The sequence below is a fragment of the Gambusia affinis genome, linkage group LG22, assembly GCF_019740435.1.
Source record: "Gambusia affinis linkage group LG22, SWU_Gaff_1.0, whole genome shotgun sequence".
Taxonomy (NCBI): Eukaryota; Metazoa; Chordata; class Actinopteri; order Cyprinodontiformes; family Poeciliidae; genus Gambusia; species Gambusia affinis.
Window position 1 is genome coordinate 5231917 of NC_057889.1, and position 16489 is coordinate 5248405.

The window sequence follows — 16489 nt, forward strand, 5'->3', positions numbered from 1 at the left end:
GTTGTTTGTTTCTAAAACACAAGCACGTTGGTCCTGGTTGTTATCACACAGATTGTCCTTCTCTGCCTTGTTTATTTTTTTCAGTAAATATTGATATCACTTTTGTGTTTTTGTAATTTTGGGGTTAGATAAAAAATATTTTCAAATCTTGTGAAGATCTGATTATTTTTTAAATAAAACCTAATATGTAAAGCATGCTATCTTTATTAGCATAGCTAATAATATCCATCCAAATACAGAAGAGAATTAGGGCCACTGAAGAAAAAAAATTCTGATTCAAAATTTTGACTTTTTTTATTTGTCTTTTTTTCTCAGAATTCTGAGATTAAAATCATACTTCTTTTTGGGGGGAATGGGAATTTAATGTGTATAAAAGTTTTAAAAATGGACAGTTAAGTATTTTTTTAACCACAGTTGGGGTTTATTATGTGTTGATTTAGTCTATTAGAAAATAGATACTTATAGTTATAAAACAGGGCAAATTGCTGTTAGGTTTTTGGACACGTCTTACTAAAATTGTCTGCAAAGGAAATATCTGTAACAATGATTGAGACACGGACATAATCAAAGCATGCCACTTAATTTGTAAACAACATCTTGTTTATGAAAAAAAAGAAAAAATAAAACATGCTAAATGTGTGTTTACAATGCACTTGTTTACCTGTAGACATGAGAGCTAGCAAACAAGCTAACAGTTGAGAGTTGCTGCATGTCATCGTTGTGCTTCGGTGTTTTCCCAAAGCATAAGTGTGTTTACAGGTCACTTATGAAATGAAACAAGCACAACAAATTTGTGCTATTTGTGCTATTTATGGACGACAGTGTTTCTGGTGTTACTGGTTTGAGCAAGTGAAGGTAAAGTAAAACTTAAATGTCCCTAAGAAGAGGTTTTGTCTCCATACAGGAGTCACATCAGGTACAAACAACATGTCAAATCCAAAACAAAAAACAAAACAACGAAAACACAAACAATGAGATATTTAATAACAAAGTCCAATATTTAAAAATATTCTCATGAATATTTTACATAAAAAATTGAAGGTGAAAGGTTAAGTTCTTCCAATCATTTCTGTTTTGTTGCAAATCAAAAGAATTTAAGTATCAATCTGCAAATCTTTAAACTTTTACCAAACTGTACAACTGATTTGAATAAAAAAATGTTTAAAGATATTATTAAAAGACTGAAAAACATCTGTTAAAGAATATGTAACAAAAATAACAATGGGCTAAGTAATGAGCCTTGTGGAACTCCAGGGGTTAAAAACAGCTTTCACAGAAAAGATCTTAAAACTTAAGACTCAGGTCTTCTTGATGAAATTAGTTAACAAGCTGCTGTAATTTATTTATTTTTTTCTCCAAAGAGTTTTTTGCAGTGCTTGTGGCTCATATTTTTGCGACAGTAGGCAGACAGGAAAGGGGGGAAGACATGCAGCAAAGGTCGTCGGGACCGGGAGTTGAACCAGCGACGTCCGCGTCAAGGACTAGGGCCTCCAAACGTGGTGCATGCTAACCCCCTGCGCCACCACAGCACGGCCCAAGCGGCTGCAATTTAACAAATTTAAATCTCCTCTGTGGCATTTCACTGACCCTTCAAATCAAAATGTCTCGTTAGATGAAACATGAACATAGTTTCTGTCTCCCCGGTGTTACAAAATGAATAAGAGTTGGGTGTGGGACTTGTTTCTCACAAACCCAACCTTACGGGTGAGGCTACATGATGTCATTCTCTCATATCAATAACAGCCTGGAAAACAATCTTCAGAAACTCCAATCTCAATGGGGTGGACTTCCTCCAGCAAACGACCAATGGGTACCAGCCCAGTTCGCCGCCCACTGCACAAGGACAGGACGTAACACTTTCGCAAGCTGATTTACATCGAAATAAATAAAGGCCAAGACCAAACAATGTGGAGACCCAAAGGAGGAACCGGCGTCTCTCCGTTCAGTCTATATCAGCCAATCCGGGCAAGCTGCAGGGCACGATAAGACGGGAGGGACCGATGAGTTGAAGCATTGTGCTGCAAGTCGCCTGCTCTGGTTTGCTGGCACACTCTGAAGGAAACACAAAGAAACAGCAGCAGACCGAAAGGGAGATGAAATAACAAGAAGTTATAAATACCTGAGTGGAGACGAACAATCACCATTCTCAAATCAGGCATGGATTTGTCAGAAATGACTCTGAAGGTTCTGATGAAGATTGTTCTTTTGTTTGTTTTGTAAAAAAGTAATATAAGCTCTCCTGAACTTTTCCATATCGTCACCTTCCTGGAATAATGGCCTAAGGTCAGTTTTTCCAAAAATTACATTGGCAAACAGAAACAAAACAAAATAAAAATAAATAGAATATCTTTTGAAAGAAAAGATGTTTCAGGTAAAAATAAATATTTTATTTCAAACGTCCAGCTCTGAAAAAAACGAAGAGCCCACTGCACTGAACTCATTGAAAACCTCCTGGTTTTTCCACCAAACATTGATTTCTAAACTCTTCCTGGGTTAAAACATCAGTATTGTTGTTTCTAAATTAATATGAATTTGTTATCTTTGAACAATGTTCATTTTACTCATACATATAACTATAAAAAGTAAAATCAGAGAAACTGATCATCTTAAGTTATCTCTGAATTTTTTCCAGACCTATATTGTATTTTGCATCATAGGCCAACATAAAAGTGATGTATAAGTCTGATAACTTTGATTTCTGTAAAATAAATCTGTTCAGTCAACGCTTGTGTTCTGCAGCGTCTTTCTTCCTATCAACTCCGACCGTCTTATCTCTCCTTGCTGAACGGCGGCCATGTTGGGAGGATAATATGAAGCGTTAGGTTTTCCTCCACACATCATTCTTATGATTTTCTTTTCAGTTCCTCATCACTACTCCTACTGAAATCAGTAATCTTTCCAGATGCAATGATCATTTTACTTACTAGAAAATATAATTTTATTATTTTACCAACACTATAAAACATTTGAAGGTGGTTTAACTTGAAAATGTTACTTTCAAGATAGCAGATCAACAAGAAAATTGATTTAACAAGACACAAGTTGTCTAAACAATTTCTTTAAAGTTCATCAAACTTGATTTGTGAGTTTTAACTTGATGCTGCAATTTACACCAAATAATTATTTCACAATATGCAAGAAAAAAGCTGGCTTCACCTAGTTATAAAGCCACATTTCTCCATTATTTTACTCACAATGTCAAGTTAAAATAACTACTTATTTTACTTTAATTTAAATTCTTGTAATAAATTGCATGAACAAAATTTCTGATCTAACAATGAATTTAATTAAATTCTGTTCAAAAACAATTAGTGTGAATAGGACATTATCCTCAAACATTAAAATAAACATTTATTTAAACTAAAACACAAGAGTCACATCAATGTAACACACTTCTCAGGATATAAAAACATGCCGCTAAGCATTCTGGGAAATAGTTCCCACTCTTGGGGAACTATTCTTTCAGTTTTTTAAGAGCTAACCGAAAAACTCTAGTTTATTCAACTCTTGGAGGTTTAATAAAATTATTAAGAAGTTAACATGACAATAGTTTTACTGCTTGGTGACAAATTCTCCGACTCGAATCTGCTGGAACATCAGTGGTTCATCTCTAATGGTTCATCCTCTGCTGGGCCTCATGTGAACATCACCTACAAAGAGGTTTTTCCATGAGTGTTATCAGCCCTCAGTGAGAAACCGTGGCGCCCGTAAAGTGTTAATCCTGTCCATACGGGCAGAGGGTCCATAGCGGTCAGAACCAATTAGGGCTTCCACTCAGACGATGCAGCGCAGACGTCCATGGGATTCGTCCAACGCCAAACGTGGAGCCTCTAGAACCCTCTACATCTATATTTTTGTCTGTCCTCCAAGTTTCTATTTATACAGTAGTCTAAATTATTGTAACTTTAAAATGATTTTAAATGCTTTTAAAGTTAAAAACATAAAAATGAACAGTAGAAACTAATGTTTTTACATGTTTTCTTTAAAGATACTGTCAATTGTTTGTGTTTACTATCAACACAAAAGCAAGAAAAACTTATCGATAATTAAAGTATTTATTCTAATTAAAAAAAATAGATGTGTGAAACCTCAGAGTAGTAACTAATTACATTTACTTGAGTAACTTTTTGTAAAAAAATTTATTTTCACTGCGCTGGAGTAACTTTATTATAAAGTATCGCTACTCTTACTTGAGTACAATTTCTGAATACTCTACCCCAGAGGTGTCCAAAGTGCAGCCCAGGGGCCATTTGTGGCCCTTAGACTGAGTTTGTGTGGCCCCCAACAGCAGTTTGGCCCCATACAGTTTGAAGAAATGTACCGTCCGGATCAAAACCAACCAATCAGAGGCAGGAGGCGGGTCTTAGCGCTGTCAATCAATCTCATGAACACACTGTTAGATGTGCTAATGTCGGAGAAACAACTTAACATTACAGGAAAACCGTTTATCTGCCATCATCAGTGGTCATGCTAACTAGCTTTAGCATTCACAACAGGATCTGGTGATGAGGAAAAGCAGCATGATTGACAGCAATAAGACTCTTCTCCTGGTTTTGATTCACTGTTTCTAGTTAGGCACTGAGAGAAAACAGTTTAGATTTTTTTCACAGATTATCTCAATACATAGTGACAGTTTCAACAAATATATTAAAATATACATATACAAATTTTATATACATATATATTTAATAAAAGTTACATACTGCATACTTTTATTTACTTTTACAACTACATAGAAGAAATTTACCACAAAATATTTTAGAATTTTCTCAATTTACAGGGAATTCCAGCTTAATACCTGAAGTGTAAGGATTATCAAGCATGCTGTATTTCCCTACATTACCTACATTACAGAGATCCAATCTGAATCTTCTGATCCCAGAACACATTAGTGCCGTAAAACCCTTACAGCTAGTTTTAGAGGTGAAAACGTGTGCCGTTGTCTATCCATAGCAAAGTTTATCAGTCAGGGTCAAGCAGGGATTTAGGCCTGAGCTTTGGGGAATGCACTTAACCAAGGTGGCAGCTGCGTCTCTGTTAGCAGGCCCGGGGTGTGGGTCAAGGTAGCCGCTTTCCGCCCACCCAGCACTCTGGATGCTCAGCCGCCTTGGGTCTTGTCCAGGAGACGCTCCTAAGTCCTAAATCCCTCCACCAGCGCTTGGATTTCAAAATAGCACCCCACATCCACAGGGTGCTTGATAAGATCGCCCAGAGATGTGCACTTTGCGTCTTTGAGGTGTGCTGGGAGGTGATTGAGAAGCCATAGTGACGACACTGCAGCCAGAAGTGACCCAAATCCGATTTTTTGTGAAATCCGATTTATTTTGCGTGGATTGCTCACACTTCCAAATACAGCTCTGGAAAAGATTAAGAGACCACTTAAAATGCTCAGTTTCTCTGATTTTACTTTTCATAAGTGTATGTTTGAGTAAAATGAACATTGTTCTTTTATTCTATGAACTACTGACTACATGTCTCCCAAATTACAACCAAAAATTTTGTATTTATTGCAGAAAATGAGAAATGGTCAAAATAATGAAAAAGATGCAGTGCTTTCCGACCTAAAATAATGCAAAGAAAACAAGTTTATATTAATTTAGAAACAACAATACTGATGTTGAACTCAGGAAGAGTTCAGAAATCAATGTTTGGTGGAATAACCAGGAGGTTTTCAATGGGGTTCAGTGCAGTGGGCTCTTCGTTTGTTACAGAGCTGTATGTGATCTCCAGTGTGAACTACAAACAACGTGAAAGTGTCCGCATGCGCAGTAGAGGGCGCAATAGCGTCACACATAGAGAGAGTGCTCAGTGTTTTGCCAACCATCCCCAAAACCAGAAGAAGAAATGCTCAGTGTTTGCGGTAGTAAACATGGATGCTAACGGTGGAGCATATTTTACGATATTTTACGGTGTCCGACCGGAGCCACCCCAGTAACAACTTAATCCTCAATACTATTGGCCATGATTGTTGTTTTTCTTCCCACTTACGCGTATCAGGACGCAGAATAGTGACGTTTGTCGAGTATCGATGACGTTTAGGTTGGATGAAAGCGACCTGATCGTTCAGATTCAGATCATATTTGAAGAGATTGGATACGTATCGGATATCCAAGTGTCCTGGTTTGCATTCGGGAAAAAAATACGATTTCTGCTGTTCAGACTGTTATGAAAAGATCAGATACAGGTCGCATTAAGACAAAAAAAAAAAGATCGTAATTGGGTCACTTCAGACTGCAGTGTGATCGGAGCCTTAAAGGAGTGACAGAACGGAGTTATTAACTGATCCACTGCAGGGCGTTCTTGTGTTCAAATATTTTAAATTTAAAAACCAAATGTTGATTTAAACGAGCCAGCAGTTTTTTCACATCACTTGCTTTCCGTGAAAGTTGAAAACCTTCCATTTTGTACCCTTATATTTTTAGAAAAAGCTGTTATTGTTTTCCTCTCCTGTGGCTTGCATGCCCCAGGATGTGTTCAAGGTCAGTATTCCTGTTTTGTCATCATTATTGTACAAGAGAATAGGCACCTCAGCCACAATGCTCAGGGTTTAGTGGGTTTCCTGGTAGATGTTAGTCTTCTGCAGAAACAAACAGACCTGAGGGGGTTTCGGGCTGACGGAAAGTGAATGCTAAGGTGACTAAAGATGTTTGAAATAACTCAAACTCAGCAGGAAGTTACAGTGAAGTCATATACCTTAAAGATATGAACCAAAATGGAGGTCAGCACTTGATATGTTACAAAGTCTGGATGATAACAAGTTTCTGTGACAGTTGTTGGTCTTATTATGGATAATCATTGAAAAATAAAATAACCCTATTGATAAACTTACAAAAATACGGTTAACTTTGAAATCTTTTCTTCACAATAAGATTTTATCAACAAACCCCAATGAAAGAACCATGCTTTATTTTTTCATTCCTTCTGTGTTACAATAACCATTATTAGTAAATTGTTATTATCTACTGCTATTATTATCATAATTAGCTTTTAATATCTGTTTACTATATTCCTACGATCATGTTAGTATATTATATGGTATTTATACATTGGCAATAAGTTAATTATTCGCATGCCATATGTGCGATTGTTATTTACAACTATTATTATTATTATTATTATTATTATTACTACTACTACTATGGGTCAGTACATTTGCTAGTCCTGCTATAAGAGTTTGTAGTCATTTTGTTTCTTTTGTTGGTTCTTTAGCACACTAAATTGAACTAGCATAAGAATATCACAATATGTTTTTGCGAGTGGAAGGTCTGTATCGTTGTTCCTATCTTTGAAGTTTGACTCTCCCGCTGAGCAAAATCCTATTTTAACAAGTCAGAGCCGTTGTGTTTTACCTATAGGATGAGCAGAGAATGTGGCAACACACAGTCTTAATGTGTGTTGGAGAAATAGGGGTGAGGGGTGGACGTGGACTCCCCACGTCCACCCCTCTGGGAGCGCATGCCAGCAGAGCTAATTATCCGCCAATAATGACGGGCACTAAAGCCCCCTGAACAGCATATACTCATTTACAGAGGACCTGCATTACAGGTCAGTGTATTAGAGGTAGGGGTGATGGACACGGTGGTAACAACTGTGAGGAGACATCCTTTCTGTTTAGCCACAAATATTCTAATTATGTAGACCCCGTGTATGTTTACATCCGGAAATTTGGCGCAGGCGCACAACGCTGGAGGGTATGACGAAGATTTTTTTCAACTGACAACAACGCAACTTTGTGTCAGGATGTAACACCAAAAAAGAAACACTCAAACATTTCCCACATGAAGTACAGAATATTCCGTCCGTTACAGTTTTATGTTTTTAGGTTTGATGTTTATTTTGCTATTTTGTGATTGGTGTGGTAGATTAACTACCGCTACTATCAGCTAAGCTAACAATGCGGTTGATCGGCTAATTTAAACACCTGCTCTACTGAGGATCTGTCCAAGTCGGCTTTTGTATTTTGTAACTGAACCGAAACACAAAATTTTACATCAATTGTACATCATTACAGTTATCAAAGTCAAGCGAGAATGACTGAACTACTTCCCTCTCTCTCGCTATTTTGTTTCTTAATTTAAAAATGTTTCCTTATGTTGTTGTCAAAGAACAATGTCATCTTTTTCTTTCATACAGAAGGCATACATTTAAGATTTAACACTTTAAACAGCAGTCATCGTTAGCCAGCAGGTTTTGCCCTCCAACGTGAAGATGGGGGCGCAGTCTTGCGCATGACGTCACGCTGTAAGGAGTCTATAGTTACTTTAGCTCTGATATAACTGTAACCTTAGCAGTTAAATATAAAAGCAAGTCAAAATAAAAATAAATGGTCATATTATTTCTGTTTGTCATAATAAGGCATCCAATCATTTACACTTTATAAGATTGTTCTTAAAAATCTTCTCTCAAATGGTTTTAATTAATCAAAAATATTTGTTTCTGGTGTGAAGTAGCACGTCTTGACACAAATGTGTGTATATTTAGACTTCACACCTTTGATCAAACAATGTAAAATAAACATCAGCACATTAAAAAGTTCATGAAGAAATTTAAACACTGGAAAATCATATTAAGATTTGGTGAAAATGAAGTGAAGTTATCAAACCATAATCTATGAATCTAAACCCCTTGGTAGCATAACACTTACTCTCATTTGGATATATTTTGATGGAAGAAGAGTCTAAAATGGAAATGGAGCAGGTATAAATTTAGAACCATGCCACTGATTACAAATTGACCTAGATGTTGGATGAGGACGAACTGATTATACGAGTTGTAGACGTGAGGTAATTTAAAGTAACGCTCATCAGACTTTTATTTGCTATCTTCTTACTCTTTTTACAATATGGTGAAGCACAATTATGCTTCATCATATGGAAAACTATCTTCATAAGACTGACATTTGATGTATTTTCATTTTTTCCTATTATTTTTTGCAATTTGGTGCTGTGATTGTTTTATTTAAGTCGTTTCCTTGCTGCCAAGCTTTGTTTGAACTGGACTGAAACTGACACAGTAGGACTCCAGCAGCACTCTGATAATTATCAGAAGACATGGATGAGTAGTTGGCTGGATAAATTACCTCACCAAGGTCAGAGCAGGAGACCTGAGGTGAATCACTGAACAGAGATATGCTAGGCACTCATTACTGCGACAGGAGTGGTTGCAGTTTTATTCTAAATTAACGTTTTATGTAAAAGTGGGAGGTTTGTGTCTGAAAACATTTACAATTTAAACTGTTTTTCTGGAATGACTCACCTTCATTTATTTATTTTTTTTATCTCCACGTAGATTTAAACCAACAAACAAAAAAAACACGGTGTTGTTTTTGTCATCCCAGTTTTAGATCCTCATTTCTTTTTGCTGTCAGCAGAAGACACTGATGTGGTTACTCAGGTGAAATACAGCACCTGGAAAAGGATGTAAACAGATTAAAAACCGGTTTGCTGAAGGCTAAATGTCTCACTTTACAGGATTAAACCACTAAAGTGACAACACGCATGGCTAATTTACAAAAATAGTGATTTATTACACCTTACAAGACGTACAAAACATATTATGTAGCACAGGAATAAACTTACTTTACATAATTAAATCATATGAACATAAAATACATTTTTAAAGATTCAAGCTTCCATCAGCGGTGGTTCGAATCAAACCTTTTCAATTTAGCACTTGACACAAAAATATTTCTTAATAATATTATGCTACAAGAGAGGTTGTTTTAGGTCTTAATTTCTCTAAAATTAAAATATAAAAAGGTTGGTAGGAAGCAAAAATATCCTGGACAAAAGAGACTTGAAACATTTATACCATATATGTCAAAACCGGCCCGCCAAAGCTATTTCTGTGGCCCTCCAGAACCAAGAGAGACACAGAAATATATTAATATTATTTTATCAGTCAAGTTTAATTTGTTTTTGCTTGTAGGAATTACTTGAATGCTAAATATTAAATTGAGCATCCAAATTTAATCAAAACTTGATTAAATTTGCTACAAATTTAGAGGGCTACAATATTTTAACTCTTTTAACTTTGTCAATTATTTATTAATAATTTCTGCCACAACCGACACTTTGAGGACATTCATGCTGTGGCCCAAAAATAAAGATAAGTTTGATTTACAGACTTCATTTGAGTCTCATTGCCTTTTTCTTAGCTAAGCCAAGTCAACTTTATTTATATCAAAATAAAAATAGAGACAGAGCTAATGATGCTAATTCTGAATAGAGACGTAGCTAATTAGGTACCTAATTAGTTAAAGTCACTCAACACAAGATGCAACAGTATGTCTTAAAGATAATTGCTATTAAATTTAAGAGAAAATTAAGCTGCTGTTTACATTATTGGAAAGTTTCATTTGACAACTTGAAATTGCAGAAAAATTAACACATACTGCACTACAACTATCCAGTTAAAGTCTTCCCAATATGTCTATGATGAAAAACATTTCAAATGAAAATCAGACAGAATGAGTCTTTGAGCTGAAAAGGGTTTTACCTTGTTTACTTGACTCTGATGAAATAGAATCCATTAAACCGCTCCTATGGTTTTTAATAACAACTTTGCTCAAAATAATTGCTGCAGATCCTCAGTGATCTAATTTGGCTGTTTCAGTCTCTGTTTGCAGTTTTTTTTTCTTCCAATTGCTCAGAAATCCCCGCAGAGCTTTAATGCATGGTTCGTGTGTTTTACTGCTGAGTAAAACAAAGATCATAAAGCCGAATTTGATCGAAACAGAGAAGAATAGAAATAAGCACAATCAGAAATACTCTGATCAGATTTTCACCTTTTTATTTATAGTGATTTTTATAGCTCTTAAAAAACCATGTCCAATAAAAAACTAATCCTAATAGGAAAACTGATCTTGTATGACTCTTGCAATTTAAATACAAGTTCCACATTATTTGTCCCTTTAGCGAAGGGACTTCCACATAGTATAGTTTCTCATTATCAGGGAAAATATTATAAGAAAAATTGTTATTTGTGTGGTAAACTCCAACTGATGATGTTTTCCAACCTCAAAAACTGAGTGCACGTCTGGAATTGTTATATTTTTCTGTTTAACGTTTTTTTCTACTGCTGGTTTCACAAAATCATCAATGAATATCAGAAAATTTTGACCTTTTAATGACTGAGATTATTCTGCCTTGTTAGTGGTTGGCGGTACAATTACACTATTTGATTAAAGTAACATTTGTTTGGAAGAAGCCATTTGTGAAAGTAAAATAACATAAAATAAAGAAGCAGAACAACAAATAATTGAAATACATTTTTAAAAATCAACATTTAGGGTTCCAGAGACTGTGGAGGGGTTTCTTTGTGTAAGTATTTGATGCAGTATTTTTGTCACTTTTATTGTTACTTCCTTAAATATACATACAAAAAAAAGAAAAAAAAGAAAATCCATATCACCAATCTATTACTTTCACCTCATGCCAGCTGGTAATTATGGTGGAGGATCTGTGATGCTGTGGGCCTGTTTCACCACTAAATTTACTCAAAATCCCAATATATTTTTTAATACCAGGAGACACTGATCTGTTTAGCAACTTTGAGTCTTGAGTGAAACAAGCAATAAAGTACATAATATAAATTGTAGGTATGATGGAGTTATCAAACAAGAAATAAAGCAAAATGCATATGAGGTTAAAAAATTGGCTTTGTAGTCATGCTGTATTTAAATCAAACCAACATTTCAATGACAAATGTTTTCAGCTGATCGATTAAAATTGATTTGAGGTGACCTAATGAAGCTGCTTGTCTTCCATTCGGCTTGACAGCAGCCATTGTTCTCAGGAGAGGGAGCGAGGAACGTGTCTCCCACAACGGCTCACTGGAGTGACTGTTTGGAAAGTGAACTTTGACCCTGACGCTGCAGCTCAGGGAGGGGACCATCACTGCCCACCCCCCTCCCATCCTTTTTGGCTCCGTCCCTGTTAGACTTGTCCTGATTGCGATAAGTCTCTCTCTCTGTGTTGTTTAGTCTGGTCAGAGAGCTGCTACTTGATTGATAATGAGATAAATAAATTGTAAACTAGTTTATCTCAAAACAATGATAGCAGAGAGTGAAAGGATTAACTTAAAACTGAACATTGTGCACATGAATCTAAATCATTTCTACTTGACTGGATATGATCTAAACAGAAATATGATCTAAGACTTGTTGTTTCAGTTAATTATTCTTAAAAGAAAAGCAAAGGTTAGTCAGTATGAGTACACGTCTTTCAGAAAAGGTAATGGATTTGTGATTTATAGCCTTATACTGCCCTCTAAAGTTTAAAATCGGTATGACAAGCTGAGCAGAAGTAATATTTTGCACTAAAAGGCAGAAAAATGCGACATAATTTGAGTAAACTGATTGTCATTAAAAGAAATACAAAATGTGACATATGTGCAAGACTAAACAAAAAAAAAACATAAAAAAGCTACTTTATCACTTTAGAAATCTAAGGAAAAAAAATGAAAAATTTGAAAATAGGCATTTATGACAGAAAATTTAATAAACTGGAAGGCTGGAGATGAGTTTTTGTTTTATATATTTGATATTAAGTTAAAACAAAGAAAAATTATTTGAATGTTCTTTCAGAATATTTAGTTTTAACAGAAACACTGAAGTTATTTTATTTTCTAGCTTAGAAAGCAAACAATTATGCTGTTTTTATGTTATTAACGATGCTGACCGTTATGTTTCGTTATATTTTAGCAAAGATCTCAAAAATGTCTGTATGCTAGCCTGGCCGCTTTCTCCAAATCAATTTTGTTAGCATTTTAGAATAATAATATTGTGATTTTGTGGGAATTGTTCCCTCATGTTTACATAAATGTGACATTTTGTGCATTTAAAAAAAACGACGTTGTACAAACCTGATTTTTGTTTTACGTTTGTGATGCTTTGAGATTTAGAAACAGAAAAATTTTAATGATCTGATCTTAAAGCAAAGATCCTGCTGTGAGTTACTGTAGAAAAACATTAATCCTTTATTTCAACATAAAATCTCACATTAACATATACAGATATATATTTCTTTGTTACTCTAAGAGTGCTTCTGCCTCTTTTAGAGCTCTCTCCATTTCAGCAGCCTCCTGAGAGAAATTCTCTCTTTCTTGCTTCATAATTTCTCGCGCTTTAGTGAGGTCCTCCATTGTTGCTTGGATTTCCTAAAAATGACAGTAAAACCTCAACCAAACTAAACAGAAATGTTGCAACAGGATTACAAATGTTAAAGAAGACGATGACTTACCTGTAGGTGAGTACGCTGTTGTGATGCAATTTCTCCAAAAGCCTTTAATTCCCTCAGCAGTTCGGTGGAAACACTCTGAAATTTAAGCAGTTATGTGCCGTTGTAGGCATGTTGTCTTGTTTGTGAGACTATATACACACAATAAAGTGAAAGGGAGATTAATAAAAACATACCATAACTTCTTTCCTTTCGTCTTCTTTCTGTCTCACTGCATCTCCAACCCTTTCCCCTAAAACTAAAACATTAAACTAATTTTTATTACAACAGACATTACAAAGGGTAAAATTAGAGATTTAAATTGAAAGTTATCTTTTTCACCTGGGTCTATCTTGGCAGAAACTAGGAGCGTGTGACAGTCCTGCAGGCTTTTCTGAAACTCTACGTTCTCCTTCTGAAGCTCATCGAGTTGCAGCTCCAGCTCTTCAACTCTTTGCTGTGACATAAAATTTATATTAAAAGAACATGAACTAATAGATGATAAATGTTAGTTTCATTTATTTATTTACCTGCTTCCCTGATAGGTTTTTCTGTAGCTCCTCATTTGCAGCCACCAGGTTTTGATTTTGCTCCTTCAGCTCCACTTGTTGCCCATATCTGGTTGAAACACTGCAAAAAAAAAAAAAATAAAATAAAATAAAAAGGGACATAAATATGTTGAACACAATAAAAATGTCTAGTGTCTGCTGAACATTGATATCATGTAATTTGATGCATGACTTACCCTTTGTGAACTTTAGGAGCAACATTTTTCCTGAAAGATAATAGATTATAATAAATATGAGATGAAACTAACTGAATTTAGAGATTTTTTATTTAATTTTGAATTTACCTTGGGACATTTTCCCTTGAATTTTTTAGATTTGTGTCCGTTTTCTGAACGGTTTTTGCCTCTGTTGGTAAATTTGTACCTGAAAATATGGATATTCATTAGCATTACTTCAAAGAAAGCTAATTTAAACTTCAATATCAAAATATCCATGAAAAATATTATAAACTCACCTCTTGGGATTTTTGAAGACATTGAGTTTTCCTCACAGAGTGACGATAATGCCAGTGGTATTAATAAAAGCACCTGTATTAAGAGGGAACATAAAAATAGGTTTAAAAAAGTTAGGATGATGGGAAAATATACATTTTTCTTTTTACCACATTTAAGACAAGAAAAATCACAAATCCTAATTCTTAAAGGAATATCACATTATTAGACAAACCTTTTTTAAATACACTACCAATACAATTTGAAGATATTTCTCAGATACAGCAAAGACAGCAGTTAATATAATAGTGTAGAAAAAAAGACTCAACTTATGTGTACGGCATCAAAATATCACACTTTAATCCCCAAAACGGCCATTTCTATCAGTTAAATATTTGCACTTTTACACTTAGCACAAATATAACTAATAAATACAATTAATTTTATCCGAAAGTACACAATTAACGGCAAGTTGCTAAAACCGAGTCAACTGACAGACATAAATGTAACATTTGCTGCTGCAATTAAAAACCGCCCGGTCAGTTTACTGATTGGCAGGTATAAAATAACCCTTAAGCACTTTTAAGGCATACAAAAACCTTAATTAACATACCAAAAAAAGTGAATAAACAATTACCTGTTAGGAGACTCAGAAAAAGGCTTTCAACAGTCACAAATTTCAAATATGTCCCGCCCTCTATGATCATTTCCGATCTGGCAACAGTTTCCGGTGTAAATAAGACGTCTTAGAGAGTTTTTGTTTATTATTATTATTATTATTATTATTTTTAGAAAATATTATAACGGCTAAATAGTACGAAAACTTTTTACATAATTTGCTATAATATATAATTTAAACATTTATAATTGAATAACTACAATAAAAAAAGAAGCCGCGAGACGAGCACTGTAATAGCTAATGCGCATGCGTGGAGGCGGCTAAATTCAAAACTTTAGACGTTAGCTTTAGGTTGGAGAATCGCGCACTATCTAAAAAACAAATGCTTTATAAAACGTTTTTACGATAGTTAGAAAGTATTAACATAGATGTATTTGGTGTAGAACGAAGAAGCTGATTTACAGTGAATAAGGTACGTGGCTTAATACTGGCTTGACGGGCAGTTTATCAATAGCTTGTTGACTTTAAAGCTAGTGACAACAACTGTTTCTGTTCATAATGCTGGCAATATGGAAACATTATGTATTCCTTTGTAAAAAATGAAGGCAAAGATTCTCAATGTTTTTCAGAAGGTGTATTTTATGTTTATGTTAATTATGTGTTATTCAACAATGACGCTACTGTTAGCGTTTCAATGTTTTTAATGAATATGCGTTACTTTGAAAGATTAATTTGATTTGACGTTGATCTTTGGTTAGTAGGATGCTCACGTAGCTTAGCCTTTAAATTGCGCTTGTATATGAATAAACACTGATCAAACTACAAGCGGTGTTTGGGAACATAATGTAATTTACTAAATGTTTTATTAAAGGTGGACCGAAATCATACAAACACTTTTAGAAACAGACTTCGTTGTATTTTCGCAAGACTTTGCTAAGCAAAATCAAATAGTTTTCTTGTGAAGAATAATCTAGTCCAGGTGCGACCATTTGTAGCATTTCCTTAAATGCTGTGAAATAACTATTAATGTACAGTAAAATTCCCTTTTATCATCATGAGTTTATTTTTTTTCTGGTCTTTTGTTCATGAACCTGCCCATCCAAATCATTTGAATCTGTATGTAAATTTATGTTCTACGTATTGATCCAATATTTTCATACAGGTGAAGATGGAACCTGTGGATCCAGGAAAGAACGTGTGAGTAAAAAATATTATTGTTTAGAATTTTTATTTATGGTTGTTGCCTGAACTTTAAACGAGGTTCACGATTTACAACCTTTAAAACTTCACATATGTAAGCAGGTAAAAGGAGTACAACTTTTTTTCTTACATTGATTATGCAAATAAGAATTTTTTTTATTTATTCTTCTACAATAATAGATGAATTGAACATTTCAGCCATGATCTAGCTGCAGATTATCAAGCATATATTGTATTTATTATATTGACATCATGGTTTTCTGTACGAATAAAAACTTAAATGGAAAAGACAAACTGACCTACCGTAATAATAATTTGTGTTTTTTTTGATACAGTGAAGGCACCGGATGTTCCAAGCGACGCATTTCTTCAGTAAGTGTTACAAATAGTTTATTACAGAAAATACACAAAAATCCTTCTCAGGTTTTGATAGTTAAGACAAAAAAGAGTGAA

General features: G+C 34.6%; 2 protein-coding genes across 7 annotated transcripts in view; one reads left to right on the plus strand and one right to left on the minus strand.

Moving 5' to 3' along the window:
* The window catches only part of knl1 (kinetochore scaffold 1), a 56765-nt gene that overhangs the window by 26674 nt on the left and 13602 nt on the right, over positions 1-16489 (plus strand). For 3 of the 5 annotated variants that reach the window (XM_044105913.1, XM_044105917.1, XM_044105916.1), the window contains exons 1-3: positions 15421-15468; positions 15999-16033; positions 16372-16408. In XM_044105913.1, the coding sequence (XP_043961848.1) occupies positions 15436-15468; positions 15999-16033; positions 16372-16408 (105 nt within the window). In that variant the 5' untranslated portion in view covers positions 15421-15435. Of the gene's footprint in view, positions 1-15176; positions 15309-15420; positions 15469-15998; positions 16034-16371; positions 16409-16489 lie in introns of those variants that run through there. The other 2 variants (XM_044105914.1, XM_044105915.1) reach the window with 2 other exon arrangements.
* Positions 12955-15153, minus strand: knstrn (kinetochore localized astrin (SPAG5) binding protein). Of its 2 annotated transcripts, none has more exons than XM_044105920.1 (9): positions 14855-15153; positions 14241-14313; positions 14071-14149; positions 13963-13992; positions 13748-13847; positions 13560-13674; positions 13415-13476; positions 13242-13316; positions 12955-13158 (listed from the first exon to the last, which is right to left on the minus strand). In XM_044105920.1, the coding sequence occupies exons 2-9, from the start codon at positions 14260-14262 to the stop codon at positions 13030-13032; spliced, it is 612 nt and encodes a 203-aa protein (XP_043961855.1). In that variant the 5' UTR covers positions 14263-14313; positions 14855-15153; the 3' UTR covers positions 12955-13029. The 2 variants fall into 2 exon arrangements, with proteins under 2 accessions (XP_043961855.1, XP_043961856.1); XM_044105921.1 differs by lacking the exon at positions 14855-15153 and adding an exon at positions 14546-14633.